Source organism: Mus pahari, chromosome 3, assembly GCF_900095145.1.
Source record: "Mus pahari chromosome 3, PAHARI_EIJ_v1.1, whole genome shotgun sequence".
NCBI lineage: Eukaryota > Metazoa > Chordata > Mammalia > Rodentia > Muridae > Mus > Mus pahari.
Window position 1 is genome coordinate 145,762,745 of NC_034592.1, and position 10,799 is coordinate 145,773,543.

A 10,799-nucleotide genomic window follows, 5' to 3' on the forward strand; every position below is an offset into this window, starting at 1 on the left:
CCCTGAAGATACACACAGGACACCCAGGAACCCCATTGGCATGCTGTCAGGCAGTGTGAACCCTGAAGATACACACAGGACACCCAGGAACCCCACTGGCATGCTCTCAGGCAGTGTGAACCCTGAAGATACACACAGGACACCCTGGAACCCCATTGGCATGCTCTTAGGCAGTGTGAACCCTGAAGATACACACAGGATACCCTGGAACTTCTCTGCCCCCTCCCTGCTGTCCTTTGGCCTCTGCAGACTCAGTTGCTTGCTGGTTGGAGCAGGAGCTCAGGCAGCCGAGAGCGGGCCCAGGGCCCCGAGCTGGTATTATTTTTAAGAACAAGAATCTGCAAGTAGGACATGGTAGCGCATGCTTGTGATTTAAGCACTTAGGAGGTGGAGGCTGGAGAACCAGGAGTTCAAGGCCAGACAGTTACACAGCCCAGTTGGAGGCCACACTGAACTACATATGTGAGATCCCAATCTCCACTCAAGGCAATTTGGCCTAGAACTCACAATGCAGACCAGGTTGGCCTGGAACTCACAGAGATCCCCCTGCCTCTGCCTCCCAGATGCTAGGATTAAAGGCATGTGCTACCCCACCCAACCTCAAAACAACTTTTTTTTTTTTTAAAGAATATAAATTTTCTGGGCATGGTAGCACATGTTTATGCCCTATAGTTCCAGTAATTTGGAGACTGAGGCAGGAGAATCTCTAATTTGAGAATAGGCTGTGCTACATACAGAGTGAGATACTACCGCAATAAAAAAGAAGCATAAATATGAATAACTATTTGCTAAGCCAAGGAGGCTTAAGTTCTAAGCATCCAGCTTTTCAGCCCATGGAAAGCAGGCAACATTGGGCATATGCTTCCCCCAGCTACTATCTGGTACTGAGAGGTGCTGGCCCCATGAGGTAGGCTTCGTGAAGCCCAGAGTAGCCACTGAGTCACCAGGATTCCCAATAGCCAGTGGCTGAATCTTAGAAGGATTATTCTGGGACTTATGAGTATGACTTGGGGGGGGGGTCCGGGTTTCTAGGGGTGAGTATCTAGGTGGGAGCAGACATGGACTCTGCTCCAGCCCTTGCTGGTATCCACAGAGCATGTGGTGGCCTTGATGCCCGAGGTGGGCAGCCCACAACACGCCCGAGTGTTGCAGTACCGGGAGCTGCTGGATGCACTGCCCATGGACGCCTACACACACGGCTGCATCCTGCACCCTGAGCTCACCACAGATTCCATGATCCCCAAGTATGCCACGGCTGAGATCCGCAGTGAGTGCTGCCCCACGGGGGCCCCCCTCTTTCCTTGTGGAAGGTCCTTCCTTCTCACCTCCTGCTTCTACTCCAGAGTCTCTCTCTCTATTCACCCTCCTCTCCTTCCTCTCTCCCTTTGTCTTTCCTCCCTGTGCATCCCCCATCCCCCTGCTCCTGCCACCCCAGTTAGATAATTGCACAGAGCTCTATCCACCAGCTTCTCTCCAGTCCGTGAGACCCTCTGGGGAGGCCCAGCTGCAGATACCTAAGGTCAAAGATTAGGAAAGGGTCCTGCATAGGTAGCCAAGAACACTGAGTGACGTCAGGGTTGAGGTCTCTGTTTTCTGATCTGAAGTCACCCATATATTCTCCTAACTACCAGGCTGCCTACAGTCAGTGGATGAGAATTAGACCAAGTCAGACAGCCCAACAGTAGTTTATTTATGGGGATTTGGGTCTAGATTCTGTTATGGTATTTGGTGGCCCTAGAGGCAGAAGAGCCATGACTATGTCTGACAAGGTCCTACATACTTAGTAAGTGGTCACATCCTCTCCTTCCCATCCTCCTCTGTCCCAGTGTTGTGCAAAGGTGGGGAGGGGTTGGGTTGTGGGACTCAGCCTGTGAGGAAGACTCGGGAGCCATCCATGCTGATGCTCCCATTCAGTCAGCCACAACCTGGATGAAGCTGCCAACAGGCAAAGATAACATAGCTTCTGCCATGCCAGGGTCACCATTCCTGAAAGTAAAGTCAAAGTCAGGTGATGACAGTGAAAGATAAGGAAACCTGGGCAGCCAGGGGTGGGGGTGGAGGTCTCTGTACCAAATGCCAAAAAGGCTCATGCCTTGAAGATTAGCCCAGAGTCACTCTTGCGCATTTGAACTTGTGCATGGGGAAGCACATACACAGATATCGGCCAGGCATGGTAGCACAGGCCTTTAAACTTAGGTGTCAGAGGAAGGTTGATCTGTGAGTTCCAGGTCAGTCTGTTACACAAAGAAACCCTGTTGGGGGCAGATGTGGATATTCACTACAACACAGTGAGAAATATCACTGGAAAAACCTTGGTGTCTACAAGTTAGAGACTGAGTAAATTTATTTATGATGCTGTTATGCTGAAAAATAATAGTTACGTGGAATAGTCTCAAGTTACACTAATGGGTGTAAAAAGAGGAGTAACCCAAACACATAGTGTGGCATCTACTCTAGCAAGTCCTGAAGAGTGCCCAGGCTCTCAGTGTAAGGACTGTTTCTGGAAAGCTGTATGAGAAACTGCAGTAGTAGCTGGGCATGGTGGCGCGCGCCTTTAATCCCAGCACTCAGGAGGCAAAGGCAGGCAGATTTCTGAGTTCAAGGCCAGCCTGGTCTACAGAGTGAGTTCCAGGACAGCCAGGGCTACACAGAGAAACCCTGTCTCGAAAAAACAAAAAAACAAAACAAAACAAAACAAAAACAAAAAAAGAAAGAAAGAAACTGCAGTAGTGTTGGTCTCCAGGGAACATAGCTGAGAGTCTGAAGATAGAGTGGTAATTGTGGTTTGGTTTGGTTTGAGCGTTTTTGAGACAGCCTTGTGTAGTCCAGTCTGGTCTTGAACTCACTATGTAGCTGAGGATGACCTTGAACTCGTGATTCTTCTGCCTCCAAGAGCTGGGATTACAGACAGGTTTGTCACCCCATCTGACTACAAAGACTTATTTTTATCCCACCTCTTTTGCTTTTGCTTGCATTTTTAATTATGGATGTTTTAATGTCTGTATAACCTGTACACAAATCAATTAGTTAAAAATTTTAAAATCTGGCTTCAATATCAGGGTCTGGACAACACAGAGGTAGGTCCCAGGGTCACAAAATCCTAGGACCTAGGATTATGGCAGCATCCAAGAACAAATGGGAACATTCTTGAAAGGAGAAAAGGAATACATCAGCTTGTAGGGCAGGACAGGTGTAGGACAGGTGCAGGACAGGTGTGGAACAGATGCAGGACAGGTGCAGGACAGGTGTGGGACAGATGCAGGACAGGTGCAGGGTGTGGAGAGCCGAAGGAAATCTAGTGGAGGCAGAGTGGAACATGGGGCAGTAGTAGCATCTTGTGTGGATCTGAGGGGAAGGCTTAGAGGAGGGGGAGCTTTACAGACAAACAGTGGACCTTGACCCAGCAGCTCTATATTTCCCAAAGAGAAGTTCCCTGAGAGAGGAAGTAAATGACCTTGGCTGTCATTTAAATGAGTGGTGCTGTGGCCTGGTGGGGCTGTGGGCACCTGAGCCATCTCATGGATCTGGAAGGCAGCAGGGTTCAGAGTGGGTCCAATTCTCACCCCTTCGAGGAAGCAGAGATAATTTCAGGATCCCACAAGGATGGGGAAACAGGAGACCTCACAGGGTACAGAAGAACAAGCCAGCTCTTCTAAGGTCCTCCTCATAGGCTAAAGACAGGCACAAGGGCAGCCATGCAGGGAGAGAGAGATTGGCTTGACCTTCACATTCGTAAAGCATCAGTGAGAGTTAGTATGGCCTGGAGCTGGAGGAGCAGCTGAGCGTGTCTACTGGGCTGCACCAGGCCTTCGTAGGAGGTAGGTGAGGAGGCCTCAGAGGAAAGGTACCAGATGGCCTCTCACAGGCTTGCCCATCCCCTGCCCTTCTTCAATACTCACTGAGTCCTGCTCTGGCCTAGGCCTGTGATGGGCTTTTAGGGGACAGAGGTGAGTCTCAGGAGCTCAGAGACTGCGAGAAGAGAGAAGTACGCAAACATCCAGATCACCACATCTGGCAAACACAGGCAGTGCGCCGCACCATGCAAGGAACACCTCTGGCGGAGGCCACAGATGAGCCACAGGCGAGCTGTGTGACCGCTGCATCCCTGGCTGGTAGCTTTGCATCTCCTGGCAGAGGGCTGCAGAGCATATACTGGAAACAAAGGCTCTTAGGTGGGACTTGGAAGATACAGAGGAGCTTCAGGGAGCTTCCTGAAGGGGTGATGGTCAGCTAGACCGGGAAGGAGACTTTCAAGAATCGTGGACACGGGGCTGGACACATGGCTCAGCAGATAAGAGCACTTGCTGCTTTTGCAGGGAAGCTAGGTTCTGTTCTCAGCACCCACAGGGCAGCTAAAACTGTTAATGCCAGTTCCGGAGGCTCTGGCACCCTCTTCTGGATCCTCAGAGAACATGTAGACAGACAGACATGTATATATAAAACAAAAACAAATAAATCTTTTGTTTTGTTTTGTTTTTATTTTTTCCAGACAGGGTTTCTCTACATAGCCTTGGCTTTCTTTGAACTTGCTCTGTAGACCAAACTGGCCTTGAACTCACAGAGATCCACCCGCCTCTGCTTCTGAGTGCTAGGATTAAAGGTATGCGCCGCTGCTCGGCAAAAATAAATAAATCATAAGAGGGGAAAAAAGAATAGAGGACATGGCTAGTCCAGGAAAGGAGATGTGGGCTGGGAGGTTTGAAGTGGTCTGGTGTGTGGGAATTTATTCGAGAGTCTGCGATGTACCCAGTTGGGACAGAGTTGGGGGTAGCTCAACGAGAGACAGATCCCAGGGTTCCTGAAGGCAAGCAGAGAGCTGTGCACACGAGATCTTTGGAAGAGGTGGGTGCAAATGGGGTGACGCAACACTTAGGAGACAGAGGCAGGAGGATCACCACAAGTTTGAGGCCAGCCTGGTCTATACAGAAAGTTCTAGGCCAGCCAGGGCTATATAACAAACACTGTGAAACTCATAAGAGATCACAGGTGGGCACTGAGTGATGACGGTCCCGATGGGGAGTGTCCCACGGGGAGTGCTGGAGGAAGAGCCTACAGGGCCTGGTTTAAGGTGGGGGGCTCTGAGGACACCCCAGGCTGGGCTGGCTTCATCTGGCAGAGGAGACTCTAGAAAGGCGAAGAGCTCTGGGTTTCAGGTTCTACACATTTCCAGCATCATCTCCCCCCTCCTCTGCTTCCTCCCCCTCCCCTTCCTCCTCCTTTCCCTCCTCTTTCTCTTCTTCCTCCTCCTCTTCAAGGCCACAGTCTCCCCTTCAGCAAGGTTTCCTGGCCCCTTGTGCCCCAGGCAGGTGGCTTTCTCCCAGCCCTGTGGGAAGGAGAAGCCCTAGAGAGCAGGGAGACAGGACCTTTTCTATTCTTTTCCAGGACATTTAGCCAACGCCACCACAGACCTCATGAAACTGGACCACGAGGAGGAACCACAGCTCTCTGAGCCCTACCTTTCTAAACAGAAGAAGCTTATGGTAAGTGCCCCTCCTCCCTCAGACAGGGACAACTAGGCGTAAATGATCCTAAACGGAAGGTCAGAAGATGCTTTGACCTGGAAAAGGTACAGGTTGGCTCCTCCAATCATGTCTCCCCTACCATTTCCTGGCTATTTGGCCATGGAAAAAAATCACTGCTACGCCAGCCTCTGGTTTCTTATGTTGTCCCTGGAAACACAATCCTGAATCCGGGTTCTTGTGTAAGACAGTATGGAGAGATTGTTCCAAGGATATGGGAGAAGTAGGGAAGAGGATGTGGCCGAGCCCCCTCTGACCCCGCAGAAAGCTCTGGAATATGAAAGGCACTGTATAGCTGGCCGTGCTTCAATACCCTGTATCAGTCAGCCATTGGCTACAGACTGCCTGTGGGGGTGGGGATCATCTTCCATGTGCTTCTGAGCAAGGTTCCTCCTCATTGGCAGAGAGCCATTCTCTGGGAGAAGAACATCAGTGCAGTCAGCACAGTGGCACCGTTGCTCCAGTCCCATGCCAGGGAATGTGGGCAAGGTGGTCAAGCTCACTGGACTGGCTCAGTCCTGGGTAAGGGTACATTTAGTGGTGAGCCAAGTCATATACAGCAGGTGTGTGTGTGTGTGTGTGTGTGTGTGTGTGTGTGTGTGTGTGTGCGCGTGCGTGTGTGTGTGTGCATATCATGACTCTCATGAGACCAGCTCACGCTGGAGCACCTCTCCTGCCTGCCCCGCCCATAGGCCAAGATCCTGGAGCATGATGATGTGAGCTACCTGAAGAAGATCCTCGGGGAGCTGGCTATGGTGCTGGACCAGATCGAGGCGGAGCTGGAGAAGAGGAAACTGGAGAATGAGGGTGGGTGTCGTACCAGTGGTGAAGGGGTCAGCCCACCTGCTTGCCCCACCCACTCTGCCATTCCCCAGCCTCTTTCTCCCAGAGGCAGATCCCAGAGCTTCGCCAGCTGGTTGGGATCAGGAGCTGGGGAGTCAGGTGGACCTAAGTTCTAGGGCTGCAGTGGCCTTGACAAGTCCCGCCCTGTACTGGGACCTCCGTCTCCCACACACAGAGTGGAGAGAATGACAGAATCATTGAGACATTCGGAGTACTCGGGATGGCAGCGTGTGGCATGTGTTTATCCAGTGGGTGGAGAGGACGGTGTGGTGACGGTTAGCACTCACGGTCTCACCTGACCCTGAAAGGGGACATCTTTGGGCTCTCACTGCTGCAGGGTAGGTCTCGGACCCTGTCATGCCAGCTTCTCTTCCGCCCCACACCTTTGCAGCAACTCTAGCCTGGTGTCCCCGATGCTAGTCTGTCCCATCAGATGGGAGCCCTGGGTCATTCTGAGCCCACCTTGCAGTGAAGAATGACTGTAAGCTTCTGATCCCCCACCCACCCGCTCCCATCTCTCAAAGGCTGGGATTACAAGACATGGTCTACCATGCCCAGGTTTATCCAGGGCAAGGGTTCAAACCCAGGGCCTAGTGCATGCTACCTCCCCCTTCAGTTTGAGATTGATAGTCTATGAAGCCCCTTGAGAAGATGGCAAACACCTACAGAGGTGGCAGATTGAGCCAGTCACCTCTGTAGGAGAACACTGCGTCAGGCACAGGAGACTGACTTCCAATGCAGGGTGCTGAGGTGAGATGGGACTTGGCATGAGGCTCCGCAAGGAGATCCATGTGGTGGATAAGACTCAAGAGGGAAGCAGACTCTTGGGCCTGGAAGGAAGTGGAGGCAGCTAACAGGTAAGATCACAGCTCTGTCAGTGAAGCATCGGTTTGACAGATCCCACTTAGACCTTAACAGGATCCCTCTATGTGCTGCTGTGCTGAGAGTAGATAAGGAGGCAGAATCGCGGAGGCAAGGGAACCATTTAAGAAACACTGTGATCACGTGGGTAGGAGAGAGTGGTAGTTCAGGTTGGATGGTGCAAGAAGAGACACGATAGTCTGCGTGCATTCTGAAGAGAAAGCTAATCAGACGTACCGGCAGACTGACTATGCTTGAGACGAAAGAAATTGTTCATGGTGGCACCTGGGCTCTGGCACTGAATAGAAGAGTGGAGAGACACTACTGCAGTGGGGTGTGGTGAGCTTGGGAGTCACAATTCAGAATTCCCTGTTGGACATGTTTAATTTGGAATGCAGAGTGACACTAGGTGGAGCTATCAACCAGACAGCGCAAGTCTACAACTTTGGGTGATGCAGCCTGTGAGTCCAGCATTCTGGAGGTTGAGGCAGGAGGATAGCAAATTTGAGGCCAGTTTTGGCTTTAGAGTCTGTTTCCAAAATTGAGAGAGAGAAAGGGAGAGACAAACAGACAGAGACACAGAGATAGACAGACAAATGGGGGGGGAGAGAGAGAGAGAGAGAGAGAGAGAGAGAGAGAGAGAGAGAGAGAGAGAGAAGGGCAGGGAACGTAGTTCAGTTGAGCGGTGGCCTAACTTGTACCAAGTCCTAGGTTTGACCCACCCCCCAGCACTGCATAAACTTGGTGTGGTGGTAAAGGCCTACAATCCTAACACTAAGGTGTGGGCAGGAGGGTGAGACATTCAAGGTTATCTTCACTACAGTGTATTGGAGGCCAGCCTGAGCTACACAGGCTGAAAAAAGCAAACCAAACCAAAGCCAGGAAAAGCATAAGGCAGATCTGTGCAATTTACAAATCAGTTGACTTGCAGGAAGTTGACTTGCAGTCTTCTTGACTGGAGAAGGCCAGTGTGAGGATATGGCGGAACTGCTAAAGAGGTTTGGGAGGGAATGGCCTCAGGAGACACTGGCAGGTAGACCAGAGCCAGGGCTTCCGAGAAGTGAGCACCAGGTGTCCTCTCGCTCTCCAGGGCAGACATGCGAGCTGTGGCTCTGTGGCTGTGCCTTCACCCTGGCGGATGTCCTCCTGGGAGCCACCCTGCACCGCCTCAAGTTCCTGGGACTGTCCAAGAAATACTGGGAAGACGGCAGCCGGCCCAACCTGCAGTCCTTCTTTGAGAGGGTCCAGAGACGCTTTGCCTTCCGGAAAGTCCTGGGCGACATCCACACCACTCTGCTGTCAGCCGTTATCCCCAACGCGTTCCGGCTGGTCAAGCGGAAACCACCATCCTTCTTTGGGGCATCCTTCCTCATGGGCTCCCTGGGTGGGATGGGCTACTTTGCCTACTGGTACCTCAAGAAAAAATACATCTAGAGCTGGGCTAGGGCCTGGTGTGTGACTGGCGGTGTCTCTGTGCTGTGTGCTTCCCAAATCCTTCTCAGTTACTCACTGTCCCATGAGCACTGGACAGACCTTCCTGCCCCTTCTTCCTAGTAATTCTATTGTCACTGTGACAACATTCCATAGTTTAGAAGTAGACATTGTCAACGCCGTGATTTGAGGCCATGGCTCTACCAGAGGACAGAGAGAGAAAGCGAGAGAAAGGAAATCCAAATGTCTTTTCTTCTGATTCAAAGACTCAAGACGTTACTGTGGGGACTGGTTAGGATTTGAGGTGAGTCCCAGAATGTTCCACCCGGCAGGGCCCAGGTTCTGGGAGGTGCTGGGGACTCAGAAGGCCTGACCCCAGCCTCCCGTTCCCTCTTGGCAGGGACCTCTTCTATAGGACAAAGCCAACATGGAGACCCGACTCATCTAACCAGTACCTCTGTCTGGGACTGGAGAGCCAGAGTCCCCGTGGAAAGTCTCTGAAGACCAGAAGGGGTCTCATTCTTCTCCTGGACATGGACTGAGACAGCAGTGGCTCAAGCCAAGCAGTGGCACCCTAAAACCCATCTCTGGCTGGGATCAACTAATTCCATGGGCACACCCTTTACCCCTTTCCTCCTTGTTGGCCAGCTGGTGAAGGTTGGCACTTAACCTAGAAATCCTGAGGCAGCAGCCATCAGCCACTCCTACCTTGAGTTGAGTCCCCACCCTTCATGGTGGGCCTCTCAGCAAAAGCCATGTTGACCTTCCCTCCCAAGGTCAGCCTCAGCTCAAGAACAGGGGTGCCTCCCTCACAGTCTCCACCTCTGAAGGTCCTTCTCAGCTCACGAGCGGGGGTGCATCCCTCACGTCCTCTGCCTTCCCTCCACCCCCACCCCCCCAGAAACTCTTCATACTGCATGCAGTGGGGTCTCTCCTCCACACTGCTCCCCGGGTCTCACTTTCCTGTGCCTTCTGCATGTTGGGAAAGGGTCTGGGTGTCACTGCTGCTCGTGCTTAGAGTCCCCAATAAAGCATCCAGGAGGAGCAATTGCTTTTCATTTCTAAGCCGTGTGGTCCTACTCAACTCTCATTTCCAAAGCCAGGACAAAGGGCTGGAGGTGTGAGGTTTCAGATCCAGCTCTTCGGAAGGGCAAGGTCACCTGGCCAGGTGGCCATTGACTCCCTTCCCAGCAATTGGGAGGCCAAGGAAGGACAGAAGGACGGAGACAGATCACCTGCTGCCAAAAGCTTCTGACGTGGTCATAAGTCCACTTATGCATTTGGGTACCTAATTTCAGTTTACAGAGTATGTTTATATCCACTTACTTACCTCTGCTCTTAGGGCTTGACCATGGCACCTGTCCCCATCCTGATTTCTAAGTGGGAGAAACTTGTTAAAATACTCAAAGACAATATACAGCTTGTTGCTGAAAAGGCATAGTTTTATTCATTTTACAAAAAAAATATTAAAGCATGAGAATGTGTGTATTTCCAGCAAGGTTGCAAGAACACAAATAGGGCGGGGGATGTGGTTCCGTTGGCAGAGTGCTTGCCCAGCCTGCATGGCGACCTGGGTTTCATTCCCCAGCATTGCTTAAGCTGGGCACGGCAGTGCACAGCTGCAATCCTAGCACTTGAGAGGTGCAGAAAAGAGGATCAAGTTCAAGGTCACCCTCCGGTAGTGAGTCTGAGGCTACCCTGGACTAAGTGAAACCATCTCTCAACAAACAAAGAAATTGGGATGGAAAAATGGCTTAAAATTTAGAGTATTTGTTGTTGTTTTTTAAGGGGACCCAGGTTCAATTCCCAGCACCCACACAACAAATCTATGACCCTACCTGCAGGGGACTGGATATGCTCTTGTGACCTCTGCAGGCACTGGGCAGGCAAAACGTTCATACACATGAAAATAGTCATGGCCAGGACATGACAAGGATGGGATTTGCAGACCCAGAAACTGCCTGGCACTGTCTACCCTACTGGGCATCCATGAAGACCCTTCTCAGTCCCAATGGATATTCTATTCATGAACAATAACACGTGGGTGCTAGTGGGGTAAACACCCCATGAAAGGACGTGGTCCTCTCCCCAAAATGAGGATCTCGGAGCCCTTCTCTGTCCTGTCTCTAGAGGAGGCAGGAGGTT

The 10,799-nt window shown here is 51.5% G+C and overlaps 1 protein-coding gene across 3 annotated transcripts in view; it reads left to right on the top strand.

The window, feature by feature from the left end:
- Gdap1l1 (ganglioside induced differentiation associated protein 1 like 1) overlaps nucleotides 1-9,698 on the top strand; it is an 18,766-nt gene extending 9,068 nt beyond the window's left edge. For 2 of the 3 annotated variants that reach the window (XR_003843523.1, XR_003843522.1), the window contains exons 3-7: nucleotides 1,094-1,267; nucleotides 5,383-5,480; nucleotides 6,212-6,326; nucleotides 8,314-8,958; nucleotides 9,055-9,698. Coding sequence is in view for 1 of the 3 variants with exons in the window: in XM_021192956.1 (XP_021048615.1) it covers nucleotides 1,094-1,267; nucleotides 5,383-5,480; nucleotides 6,212-6,326; nucleotides 8,314-8,657 (731 nt within the window). In the remaining 2 variants the exon portion in view is untranslated. Of the gene's footprint in view, nucleotides 1-1,093; nucleotides 1,268-5,382; nucleotides 5,481-6,211; nucleotides 6,327-8,313 lie in introns of all 3 variants that reach the window. The other variant, XM_021192956.1, reaches the window with a different exon arrangement.
- Nucleotides 9,699-10,799: the final 1,101 nt, after the last annotated feature.